The sequence below is a fragment of the Gekko japonicus genome, unplaced genomic scaffold (assembly GCF_001447785.1).
Source record: "Gekko japonicus isolate JY-2015 unplaced genomic scaffold, Gekko_japonicus_V1.1 scaffold4643, whole genome shotgun sequence".
Taxonomy (NCBI): Eukaryota; Metazoa; Chordata; class Lepidosauria; order Squamata; family Gekkonidae; genus Gekko; species Gekko japonicus.
Genome location: NW_015177153.1, coordinates 47,955 through 61,731, shown reverse-complemented (window position 1 = coordinate 61,731; position 13,777 = coordinate 47,955). Strand labels below are relative to the sequence as shown.

At 47.6% G+C, this 13,777-nt stretch overlaps 1 protein-coding gene across 1 annotated transcript in view; it reads right to left on the bottom strand.

Moving 5' to 3' along the window:
• Positions 1 to 810: 810 nt before the first annotated feature.
• LOC107124843 (uridine phosphorylase 1-like) overlaps positions 811 to 13,777 on the bottom strand; it is a 26,725-nt gene continuing 13,758 nt past the window's right edge. Inside the window, exons 4-7 of the mRNA XM_015428346.1 lie at positions 13,249 to 13,363; positions 10,007 to 10,216; positions 6,603 to 6,749; positions 811 to 950 (exon numbers count right to left, since the gene is read on the bottom strand). Of these exons, the coding sequence (XP_015283832.1) occupies positions 811 to 950; positions 6,603 to 6,749; positions 10,007 to 10,216; positions 13,249 to 13,363 (612 nt within the window). The remainder of the gene's footprint in view (positions 951 to 6,602; positions 6,750 to 10,006; positions 10,217 to 13,248; positions 13,364 to 13,777) is intronic.

Below are 13,777 nucleotides of genomic sequence, written 5' to 3'. Positions count from 1 at the left end.
GTACACAGAGGGGCTGGCTGATGATGTCCTGGATGACTGGGTTTGATTCCCCACTCCTCCACTCGCAGCTGCTGGATGACCTTGGGCAAGCCATAGTTTTCTCAGAGCCGTTCTCTCAAGGGCAGTTCTCGAGAGAGCTCTCTCATCCCCACCTACCTCACAGGGTGTCTGTTGTGGGGGAGGGGAAGGGAAAGGCGTCTGTAAGCCGCTCTGAGACTCCAAGTGAAGGGCAGGGCATAAATCCAAACTCTTCTTCTTCTTCTAATCCCCTGAGTCCCTGTGAGAAAGGTGGAGTATAAAGAACGTAAGCAAATAAAGATAGCACATCTTTCCTTGTGGTTCAAGGCAGCTTACAAGAATCGTTTAAAAAAATATTTCCCATTAAAACCGGAATAAAATGGCAAACCCCAAATCTCTCCCTCCCCCTTAAAAGCAGCCTGCCGTTCAAACCCACCCCCCAAAAAACCCTTTAGACCAAGGTTCACTGACCTAAATCATCTCAGAGGGGGATTTATTCAGCTTTTCAGCACAGCAAGATCATCTACGTTGATGGATAGGCACGCTTCCTTAGCATATTACAAGTTTTCTCTTTAACGCCGGACCTATTTCCTAAGCTACAGTGGAAAATACGGCAAATAACGCTCTAACTTAATTAACCATCATTCATATCCTGCCTTTGAACGTATACCGCTCTGAAGGATTAATTGTAATGCTGTCGGGTGAGGAGTAAGCAATTATGAGGCACATTTTCATCATGAATTCATCCATGAAGGAACACGGAGACTTTAATGTGAGTTAAAGCAAGCGGTGTCATTTTTTCCTCAGACGCTTCTTAATAAAAACCCCCAACAATTTCTGTGGCCTTGATTCAAACTCCTCCAGGACTCTGGGAGAACAGGTAATCTGGTCCCCTTGAAGCCGGTTCAAGAGTGTGACACATACCACAGCGCCTAGAAGTGAAAAGAAAAGCAATCGAAATGAGGAGCTTCAAGTCACACACAAGACTGGGGAAACCTAGAGCTATTTTTCCTTTTCTGGCCTGTTTTCTGCTGCTTCACAATTGTGGTGTAACTCAGATTTTCTTTTCCTTCTGTGTCGGGTTAATTAAATTGTAAGTCATTCCGGCAAGAGTCTATTTATTCATTGGACGGCACTTAGCAAAATAAGCATACTCATAATCAATCAGAATGTTCACTTCTGCTGAGGCTCAGTGGTAGAGCATCTGTTTTGATGGCAGAGGGTCCCAGTTTCAATGTCCAGCATCTCCAGTTAAAAGGACCATCTAAAAGCCTTGCAGTTTTTGGCTTTAGACAAAGCGGAACTGGGGAAGCATAAACCTCAGACATACGAGTCTATTTAGGGGTGACTTCTCAAGTGCAAATGATGTGAGCGATGAATCCAATGTGATGTATGTCTGCATGTATTATCACCCCTGCTGTTCTTTAAAATACATGTTTGTGGTAGGGTCACCAACCTGCCAAGCTAGCGGTTCGAAAGCAAGAAATTGCAAGTAGATAAATAGGTACCGCTTCAGTGGGAAGGTAACAGCATTCCGTGCACCTTGGTGTTTAGTCACGCCGGGCACATGACCATGGAAAAGTCTTCGGACAGCGCTGGCTCTTTGGTTTGGAAACACAGATGAGCACTGCCCCCTGGAGTTGGCTTCGACTGGCTTTCAAGCAAGGGAAACCTTTACCTTGACCTTGTTGCCATGCAAGCCTATCAATGTGTTTTTATGGACTGTGCAAAGGGACTGTACAACATGGTGACCTAAAAATACCTGTTGAGACTGCACACCTGAAAGAGGGACACCTTCCTTTAGCGTTGCTGCTCCAGAAGTATTCCAGAGTTACCAGCCATCTTGCCTGCTGTGAGATGAAGCAGTTCCATAAGCCTGCACAAAGCCTCAGACGCCATGCCATGGAAAACATGAGGACAGAGAACTCCAGACGCCATTAGGCGTTTCTTCCAGCACATGTAAAGGTAAAGGTAAAGGTTCCCTTGCTCGAAAGCCAGTCGAGTCCGACTCTAGGATTGCGGTGCTCATCTCCATTTCAAAGCCGAAGAGCCAGCGCTGTCCGAAGAAGTTTCCGTGACTAAACACCAAGGCGCACGGAACGCTGTTACCTTCCACTGAAGCAGTACCTATTTATCTACTTGCAATGTCTTGCTTTCGAACTGCTAGGTTGGCAGGAGCTGGAACTAGATACGGGAGCTCACTCCGTCATGCAACAACTCGGGTCTCAAACTGCTGAACTACTGACCTTCCACAGCCTGCAGTTCAGCGTCTTAACCACTTGAGCCACCGCAGCTCCTTCCAGCACATGTAGGCAACCCCTTTCCCCCCTCTTCCAGCTACCTGCAAATCTAATCAAGAGACTCTATTAGTTGCTTAGCAACTAATCGCTCACACATCAGCAAGTCCTAGGGCCATCAAGAGACAATAGCCCTAGCCTGATAATTCAATCACTCTTAATCCAGGTGCCAGTCCCCAGACCAAGTTACTAGCTCTCAATATTGACCACCCCCTAGCTCTCCTCCCCCTTTCTGCACTCCCAGCCAAACGCCTCGACTAGAGAAATGGCTCATTAAGAAAGGCCCTCCCCCTTGGGAGGAAGGATCGTTTAAAGGGCCCGACCCTCTCCAGATAGCCAGGACAGCATTCCACGACTATTGTGAGCAGAAGAAACCAGCTGGTTCTGCCAAAGATAGGGCTGGAGCGTGGGCCTTATACCCGGCTCTTCAGGACGCCGTTTCCGTCATCAAACGTCTGCAAACAGACAGTGACACCTACGAAGCCACTGTAGCGAAACAGACCGAGGAAACAGACCAGTTAAAGTCTAAGCATACCCAAGACCTAAACACCCAAGCCGCTGAGCTAGCGAAGTTAAAAGCAGAATATCAAACTGAATTAGACCAGTTGAAGTCTAAGCATAGTCAGGACTTAAACGACCAAAGAGAAAACTGTGAAGAGATCCTAGCCGATAAGTGAAGAGAGTATGAGGAAGACATAGCCGAACTCCATAAGGACTATGGGGATGAGAATCTCCAATTGCGCACGGAGAAACTCAATATAGTTTTAGAAAAACAGGGCTTAGCTGGTACTACCCAGGAAGCCAAACAGACGGCCTCGGAAGCCACAGAAAAGGCTAGGGTCGCTGAGGCAGCATTAGCAAAAGCGACCGAAGAGCTGGCAACAGCTCAACAGGCCGCTCCCTTCCTCGCCGACCAGACCCAAGCCAAAAGAGAAATGGCTAATCATGATGCGTGTCAGAGAGAAATTGAATTACTTAAGGAGCAATTGGGTCTGCAAAAGGCAGTAATACCATACACCCAGGAGGTCTTATAGACTCCCCCCCCAAACGCCCTTGAGGTAGAGGAGTCCCAAATGCAGCCCCCTTGTTGTAGTGAACGGGAGAGCTCTAACCCTGTTAACCCCATAAGCACCAAACAAATGGTCACAAAGGCAGGCAATAAAACTACCACCCAGACGGTCACGGAAACGCCAGATGAGGTTAAAGCCATAGCAGAGCAAGTGGGACCCCTCACTAAGGACAATGCGATTCAGTGGATGACAAATGTAAGCATGGCTTATTCCAGCCTAAGTGGGGAAGTGCCAGGCCTGCCAAACTTCCCTCGCCCCCCACGGCAACAGCGGTGAGGCCTGTGCGGCTCCGAGCCAGCAGGCACGCCAACCCTCCCCTGCTGCCCCATGGCAATGGCAGCGAGGCCTGAGCTCGGCCCGTCAAGCCTTCTCCCTCCCCCTCCTCTAGTGGCAGTGATGGTGAGGCCTGGCTGGCCGGCCAAGCTTTCTCCCCCCCCCCAAGTGGTGGCGGCAGCGAGGCAGAGCATTCCCTGCATATGCGCTGGGAACACTTTTTTTAACTTTTAAGGGGATTTAAGTATCCCCCGTATATTTTTTTCAACTTTTTAGATTTTTCTGAATACCTGGGGACTGCCCCAAGTGTGCAGGGAAATCTCTCTGCCCCCCAAGTGCCCCCGATGTTCAGATTTAGATATCCACAAGGAGGAGGCAACTTCGTTATTAGATATATAAATTATGAATGTCAACTAAAATTTAAAGTAAATATGTGATATTAAAATATGAGTAAAAACAAAACATACAGAAATAAAAGCATAGATCATTTGTGTATAGTAATAAATACGTAACGCACAGCTGTAACCCATTAAGAAAATTTTGTCGGATTTGGATTTTAATGAAGATATCAGTATGTTATGAGAATGTTCCTATTTACATTATGTTTTCTTGTAGAGTAATATAGGGAACTCTGATTTAGGTGTAACTGATTCAAATGAACTTTAGCTGAAACTGAACTGGATCTTATATAAGAGTTTAACATGAAGTTAGAATGGAATCTGGTAATACTTCATTTCTTTTTTATTTACATACTGGGTTTTTTCCCTCCTTAAAGATGCCAAGTAAAAAAATGGTTTACATGTCTTTTTTATCATATATAGTAGAAATATATGTTTAATGTGACTTTAGATTATATATAGTAGAAATGTTAGTAGTTTATTTAGATTTGTGTTAGACTAAAGAAATAAGTAGCTTTTAATATATAGTGTTGCTAAGATGGAAGTTTCTGATATGGTAAAATATTAGTTAACGTTATGTATGAGAAACTTGATTAGATACTATGACATTGTAACACTCGGGTTTTTTTTTACTTTTTCTTTCTGAAAATTAATAAAATATTATTTAAACAAAAAACAAAAAAAAACCCAAGCTTAAGCACAACTCAGGGTATGGAAGCCAAAAGTTACATTTAACCACCGGAAACATCTGAGAATCTGAGGTGCCCATCCAGGGCAATAAACTCTGTTGAACGGAGACATTTCTAAGTAGAAACGTTTAGGATGGGCTTGCAAGATTGTGCCATGCAGAATGGGTCTCCATGCCCTTTTAATAAACAGGCCATCCGTTAATCCGGATACTTTTTTTAAAAAAGCATTTTAGCTGATTTAGAATTGCAAGCAGCTATTTTGGAATTGCAAATGCAAGTCTGATTTAATGCATATTTGACTTTCCACATCTATAAAGAAGCACAGAAAATGTGTTTTAGGCAACAGTCGGGCTTAATTAACTATGCGTTGGATCCACACAGGAGAAAGAAAACCCACCACTGTGCAGGCAAGTTGCGGGGTCCTCTCTGACCCCAAGCAGGGGATGGGGAGGTAGGGGTCCAGATCTAGGCTGGGAAACTCCTGGATATTTGGGGATGGAGACCGGGGAGGACAGGGACCTCAGTGGGGTACAATGCCAAAGAATCCACCCTCCAAAGCAGCTATTTTCTCCAGCGAGACTGATTTCTGTAGTCTGGAGGTGAGCTGTAATTCTGAGGGATCCCCAGGTCCCACCTGCAGGCTGGCATCTCTATAGGATTGCCATCCCCCTGATGGGGGCAGGGTTTCCTCCACTTTCGGGGCTCCCAATCCACCACCAGCCAGCTGGCTGCCAGGGGAGCCCCGCCCCCGAAAAGACCCAGTGTGCCCAATGTGCCCGGCACGATGACGTTACCCAGAGGTGATGTCATTGCGCCGGGCATGTTGTGCGAGGGACGCTCTAGCATTTGGCTAAAAACTCTATGGTGAGCATCCCAGAAGCTCCAGGAACCCGGGCTGGAGCCCCCCACCGGCAGCGAGGTACGACCTAGCAACCCTACATCCCTACAAAGGCTGTAGAAGAAGAGGAGGAGGAGATTGGATTTATACCCCGCCCTTCTCTCAGAGTCTCAGAGCGGCTTACAAACTCCTTTCTCTTCCCCTCCCCACAACAGACACCCTGTGAGGCAGGTGGGGCTGAGAGAGCTCTGAGAGAACTGTCCTTGAGAGAACAGCTCTGACAGAACTATGGCTTGCCCGAGGTCATCCAGCAGCTGCACGTGGAGGAGGGGGGAATCAAACCCGGTTCTCCCAGACTAGAGTCCGCACTCCTAACCACTACACCAAACTGGCTCCAAATAGCACCAAGTCGGACAGAGGCAGAAATGGCATCCACGTGCCCCACCCGCCCCAACTCCTCCCAGCACAGAAGTATTGACCAGGGTCCGGCAAACCCCCCACCAACGGCTCAGCCCTTGCCTTGCTCAGTGGCTAAATGGGGGGGAGCCCTGTCAGAGGGCTAAAGCGGGGGAACCCTGAAGTTTATCATCATGGCCATTTTGAAGGCAGCCTGAAGCGCCACACAGACACACACACACAATCAGGTTGCCAACCTCCAGTCGGTGGCCGAAGATCTCCTGGAATTACAACTGGCAACTGACCACAGAGATCAGTTCCCTTGGAGAAAATGGCGGCTTTGGAAGGTGGAGTCTGTGGTGTTACACCCAGCTGAAGTCCCTCCCCTCCCCAAACCCCGCCCTCCCCCAAGGCTCCACACCCAAATCTCCAGGTATTTCCCAAGCACATCACCCGTATAGGCTCTGGGCTAGGGTTACCAACCTCCAGGTAGGGAGGACTCTATGGCATTATTATAGTCTGCTGAGGTCCCTCCCCTCCCCAAACCCTTCCCTACCCCAGCTCCACCCCCAAATCTCCAGGAGTTCCCCAACTCGGAGCTGGCAACCCATGCTTGCAGTCACCTTTGACGCCCGTCAGATTGCACATGGCTGCCACGACGGAAGATTCCATCTCTATATTTCTCACTCCAGCCTCGTAAGCTGCCTTCAGGTAGTTCATTTTCTCTTCATTGGTGAACGAACATATGGCGCCATCAAGGCGCGCTTGGCCTGCAGGGACATCAAATGCAGGTTTTTGTACATTAAGGAACCGCAGCAATAAGGTCCCAGATGCTTGTAATGAAAGATCAACCAACCTTATGGCATTTCTTAGGCACCACCAATACTGCCAAAATCTCAGGGCCACCCCCCCCCTCACCCGCCAAAGTAGCATTCAGCCCAGATCTACAGGGAGAAAGCTGGAACCTTTTTTATGGGTCATAGCAGGTGGTAAAAATATAAGAAGAACCCTGCTGGACCAGACCAATAGTCCATCTAGTCAAACATCCTGTCTTACTCAAAGGCCAACAACCAACAGTACAGCACTCAGCAAGAAAGTATTGATTCATTCTTGATTACATGTGCATTTGACTTTGTTGAAGTCTCCTTTTGTATATATTTTTGTGGGTAATTCAGCTCACAGTTGTTTTCTCTTGGTTTTTACTCAGAGGCCAACAAGTTCCTCTGAATGTTTAACAACAGAGCATAGAGGGGCGAAGCCTTAAGAAGAGAACATCAGAGGAGCCCTGCTGGAGCAGACCAGTGGTCTGTCTAGTCCAGTGATGGTGAACCTTTTAGAGACCGAGTGCCCAAACTGCGACCCCAAACCCACTTATTTATCCCAAAGTGCCAACACGGCAATTTAACCTGAATACTGAGGTTTTACTTTAGAGAAAACAACTCATACATTAACTTAAGATGATCCAAGCAAAGTAAGGAAAGCAATCCCAAATGCTTTCATTTACATAAAATTATTTGGCAGAGAATTCGACACTTTAATAGTGGTCTGGGCCTGGCACAGAGAGGGCTCTGAGTGCCACCTCTGACACCCGTGCCATAGGTTCGCCACCACTGGTCTAGTCCATCATCCTGTCTCACACAGTGGCCAGCCATAAAAACATCAGAAGAACCTTAACCAGAGGTCCATCTAGCTGAGCATCCTGTCTGGAGGTCCAGCAACAGGGCATAGAGGCCAAAGCCTTCTCCCAGGGTTGTCTCCTGATGCTGGGTTTCAGGACTTACTGCCTCTGTACATGGGGGTTTCCTTTAGCCACCATGGCTAGTAGCCACTGATCGACCTAACCTACATGGAAGGATGTTAAGCATCTGAAAAGTATGCAGACGGAGAGTGATTTCAGCTAAGCATACCTTTATTAGTCAGGAACAAGACAAAGACAGCCGGCTCGCAGGTCGGCTTATATTCCCTCAGGATCCACCACCATAACACACACCCCACTTCCCATTAGGCTATTTACAGTAACCGAGAGACCTATTGGCCTCACGGTTTGGGGACCTAGCCCTCTGATTGGAGAGGTCTAGGATCCTACTGACCCATTGTCCTTAGGCGCGAAGCTTGAGGTTTTTGTCCCTGGGCAAGTCCGGACATGCCCGGCCTGTCAGGGCTGGATACACTACAGCATCACTGATCAGTTTTGCCACCATTGCCAGTATTTTAAGGGACCACATGACCTAAAAACTAAAAACATGTCTGGGAATTCCTAAATCTGCCCGGGTTTTCAATCCCTGCCACTACTCTCCAGGGGGGTTCCACCAACAGGTCTCTCCTGCTGTTGACGCAACGATAGTCTGCTTCACCAAGCTCCTTGACGTGGGTGCAGAAGCACAGCCAAAATTTGAGGAGCTCTTGCTGTGCTCTTGATTCAAGACCACCCATGCCCTCCATCAGGTACAAGCGATCCTGCTCACCATCTGATACGCTGGGAGGACAGGGGCCCACCATACCAGTGTTCCCTCTAAACGGAGTCAGTGTGAGCCAGCTCACAGTTTTTTAGCCTCCGGCTCACACATTTTTGTCTTGGCTCAGGAAGGGTGGCTCCAGAGCAAACTAATGTATGCAGCAGCCAAATCACCTGCTCACAACTTCAATGCCAGCAGCTCACAAAGTAGAATTTTTGCTCACAAGACTCCACAGCTTAGAGGGAGCATTGCACCGTACCTGTGCTTCATGGAACTGGATTCAGAGGCCAAAAGGACACAATCTAGTACAGCCAGGAACAATCCAGTAATGAGGATACAACTGGTTAAATAGCTAATAAATGTCCCTGGGATCTGTGTTTCGAAGCTTCTGCTTGGTTGATTGATTAAAAAATAATAATAAAAAAGGCAACAAGCATAAAAACAAGCCATAGTCCCTAATAGCATTCAAGCCGTATGAGTATACACATGAGGAGCAATGTTCCCTCTAACTGTGGAGTCTTGTGAGCAAAAATTCTACTTTGTGAGCTACTGGCATTAAAGTTGTGAGCAAGCGATTTGGCTACTGCATAAATTACTTTGCTCTGAGTTAAGACAAAAATGTGTGAGCCGGTGGCTAAAAAACTGTGAGCTAGCTCACACGAACTCAGCTTAGAGGGAACACTGAGGAGTCACACTGAAACCACTGAAAAGTCAGGGTTTTTTTTCAAATCAAGTTCATGCCTCCTGTGGTATCAGGAATCCTCGCCTAGAAATCCAGTTTGCTGAGTGCTTATCAGAGACATTAATTTAAAATATCGTGCTGCGGTCTAGCTGTTTCTGCTGGCATTCCTTGTAAAGTGAACGGGCAAATAGTACATGATTATACATTCTACTCAGCTTCTGAAAACCCAATTGTTTTGTTTGCCTGAAAAACCCATTGGATAAACGTGTGGCACGTAGGGTTGCCAGTCTCCAGGTGGGGCCTGAAGATCTCCCGGTCTCACAATTGATCTGCAGAGTGAGTCATGAACTGCCATGTGAGGCCTGGAGATCTTCCAGGATTACAACGGGTCTCCAGGTCACAGGGATCGGTTCAAGGGTTGCCAGCCCCCTGAGGGAGGTGGGGGATCCCCTGCCCCCAAGCCCCACCCCCTGCCGTCTATTAGCTGGCCAGTGTGAGAACTTATCAGGAGCAGGAGGGAGGCCCAGGCTACTTTGCTGGCGATGTGGTGATGTCACTTCCGGTATGCACCAGAAGTGACCTCATCACACTGGCGATGCAGAAGCCATTTTCCCCATAGAGTTTTTGCCCAAATACCAGGGTGTCACTGTGACATTACAAGTGTAGCTGGGGCATCCCGCCCACTCCTGATAAGCCCCACCCCACACTGGTTCCCAGGCAACCCTAATCACTTCCCCCGGATAAAATGGCTGCTTTGGAGGATGGACTGTATGGAATTATACCCTGCTGAGGTCACTTCCCTCCTCAAACTCCACCCCAGACTCCACACCTAAAATTTCCAGGTATTGTCTAATCTGGACTTGGCAACTCTAGACGGCAACAGCCTTACCTTCGTAGAAGTCCAGGGTGCACATGGTGTTCCCCATGAAAGTGCTGATCTGCTTCAGTTCCTTGCCACACTCCACCAGCTCTTCAGCCAGTTCCTTGTCTAGGACTGTGCTGCGGAAGACGGACTTCCCCAGGATAACCTGTTCTAACTGAGGTTTGAAGGTGGCATCCACAGACTGCCTGGTGATCACTAGAGACCCCGGCTCAATACCTAATTTTTTTTAGAACAAATGATATTTTAGAACAAATAAAATTTTAGAACAAGCGACACACACACACACAAACACACACAAAGTGTCCTGTTATCTATTTCACTCCTCCCAATAACCTCTTAGAAAAGAAGGCATGTAATATTGATATCCTTAGTCAAAAGGCAAGCACTGAAGTAAAGTACAAAGGGAAGAGACACCACTACATCACACATCTTTTTCATTTGTTTGTTTGTCTGACGTTGCTGGAAAAGACAATGTCTGGTGTACAAAGAAGAAGAGAAGAAGACCTTGAAGCGGACAGCAAGAAGACAATTAGGATAGCGAGGAGACCACCTTCTCATCTCCTGTTAAGTGCCATTCCTTGTCTGTCTCCAGATTGCTGCTCTTAGGGCAATTTCCCCCTTCTTCTCGGAAGTTCTACACCTGTCTTACTTTCTCTCTCAACTCAAAATGTAGGCTGCTGTCACACACACTAAATAATCCACTTTTAATCCACTTTCAGTGCCCTTCCCGACTGGATTTTAACTGTGTGAACTGGCAAAATCCAGTTGGAAAGTGCATTGAGAGTGGATTATTTTTAGTGTGTGTGACCGCAGCCGTAGTTAGGGACCCTAGCTCTGTCTCTCCTCCTTACTATCAAGTATGTTAGTTCCTAAATAAACCTTTGCCTACTCTTTAATCAGATTATGCACCATTGCTGTGTTAATTACTCTGCCAACAGAGGTTCCAAGAAAGAATTGGAGAGGCAGTGGCAGAAATGTGCAGTGTTTACTTTGTGCCCAAAACTAGTTTCACAGTTGATTATACCATTGCAACTTATTGTATGCTTATGCAAACTGTCCCCACTTTCTTTTGCTTGGAAGCGCACACAAATATCATTTATCATGCTCATATTGTGATCAGGGATGGCCGGTTTCTGGTTCCTATGTGTTCCGCCTCTGTATTTATACGTGAACAAATATTACAAAAATGTCGAAAGCCTCCTCAGCGGGGAAGACACTTCTAATGCTGCCCTGAAACATCCTGTGACATAGGAAGAGATTGTGTGCATGCAAGATATTATACGTGCCACACCAATATCTTCCAGTAGCCTCACTTTTCTTATCTAGTACAAACAGCTCATTAGTAAGACATAAAATACCAAAGGCAAAGGTTAGTGGGCAACATGTTCAAAATGCCAGAGACTTTCCCCTAGTAATAGCATCAGTGATATTCTCAGAAGTCTGGCTCCTGACACATTGCTCATCCTTCAGACTGACTTTGTTTTCTACAAGACGGGAGTGTGCATATTATATAAACAGAGTTCTGTTATAAGTAGCCAGTGAAGGGCCTACTATTTGTCTGCTTACGGTGGGAGTCCTCCAGGTAACGACAGGCAGGGGTCATTTTATAGAAAAAGAGGTGCAGGAGCTCATTAGCATAACTCATTAGCATAACTTATTTGCATATGCCACACTCCCTGACATTACCGGAAGTGTGTCAGAAGGCAACACCCACCACTCAGGCTCCACTGGACTTTTTTGGATTGCTAGCTATGGGGGGGGGGACGTGCAGATCTGTCCTAAAAGAGGAGGGAGAGCTTGTACCTGAATAAAACTTGGTCTTAAAGGTGCCACTGGACTGTTTTGGACCAGGGGAAAGCTCTGCAACTTACTTGGCTGCTTCTTGTTCTGACTGAGGGCTGCTGGGAGCAGGGGGTGGGGCTTGTTGCATGTGCCCGCCCCCTGGGCTCTTTACTGCTGGAGCTCCGCTCCTGTGCGCTCCTGCAGGAAATGACCCCTGGCATCACCTGACTCCCATGTCAATGCTGGTGAAAAACGACTGCTGAAGTAATGAGCTGTGCAGTCCTAAACTCAGAAAAGTACACCTCTGCTTGGGACTGGACTGTAAAACGCTGAAGAACCTTTAGAAAGAACTCTGGACTCTTAAACACGTAGCTGAAAATCCCACTGAAATTCCTTCTGGGTAGATCAGGGGTCCCCAACGTGTTGCCTGGCACCATGGTGCCCCCCCAACACCTTTCTTGGTTTATGCCATATGGGGCTTCTGCCCAGCAAGTAGGGTTGCCAGTCCTGGGGTGGAAGATACCTGGAGACTTTGGGGGTGGATCCAGGAGGGGGCGGGGCTTGGAGAGGGGAGGGGCCCCAGCATGGTCCAGTGCCCTAGAGTCCACCTTGCAAGTCAGCCATTTCCTCCAGGAGAGCTGATCTCTGTCAGCTGGAGGTCAGTTGTAAAAGCAGGATATCCCCAGCCCCCACCTGGAGGCTGGCAACCCTACTCCAGCAAGGCTTCCGGTTACCCATTGGAGATCCGATTGGCTGTGCAGGTTTTTTAAAACATCGCTTTGGTAGCAGCTGCTACCACAGTCACTGTGTGACTGAAGGTGAGGTGCAGCATTCATTTTGCAGCTGGCTCCACCTCCCACGGCAGCCATTTTATGGCAGCCATTTTTGCAGCTGCACCCAAAGGTGCCCAAAGGCTCAAGGAAGAAGGGGGGGGGGTCCGGGATTTGATTCTGGCCGTGCACTAGGGATATCATATAGCTTCTCTGTACTATCCATTTTCCTAATTTGGAAACCGGTTAAGATGCCCAGCAAAATGCTCCCTCTAAGCTGTGGAGTCCTGTGAGCAAAAATCCTACTTTGTGAGCTACTGGCATTAAAGTTGTGAGCGAGCGATTTGGCTGCTGCATAAATTAAGTTTGCTTTGAAGCCATCCTTCCTGCACTAAGGCAAAAATGTGTGAGCCGGGGGCTAAAAAAACTGTGAGCTAGCGCACACTAGCTCAGCTTAGAGGGAACAGTGAAAAGCAATCTTAAGCCGCTCCTCTCTAAAGTTTTATTCAGTGGAGCTTACACCCAGGAAAGGGTTTCAGCCGCAGATATATCAGGAGGATCTGCCATCCACATTTTTGCTCCTGCAGTGATTTACGTCTGGAATCCATCTAGGAAACACTAGTTACCAAATGTGTAAATGTTTAATAAGTAAGCACACCTTTTTATAAGGAGGGGAAATGACATAGAAAAAAATACCTATTCCACCAGATGTGCCAAGACGAATGATGGCGACGTTGGAGCATTTGGAATGATGCAGCAGTTTGATCAGCTCATGCAACATGATAGCAGCGGAAGGCATACCGATTCCGTGCTGAAATGGAAAAACAGACAAAGAAACTCCACAACTGCTATTACCGTATCCTGCAGAATACTTTTTTAAATTGTTTATTTATAATTTTGTGGTTACAAACAGCAAAAACATAGTCAAATGGTTACATATATATTTTCGAGTCTAGATCCACAATATTGTTTAAACCATGAGTATAATTTAGACCAGAGGTCATTTCGGGGGGGATCGCAGTTCCCCCGGGTGAGGTGCGGGGGGCGGGGCACACGATGAAGCCCCGCCCCCTGCGTCCGGCCACCCCGCTTCCGGCCCTCATTCAGCCAGGAGGAGGCAGGAGAAGAGGGAGGGTAAGTTGTTTCCTCCCCGCCTCTCCCCACCCCTACCTGCCTGGGGCCAGGGAGGGCCTTGGCGGGGCTTCCTCGCACTCCCAACGGGCCT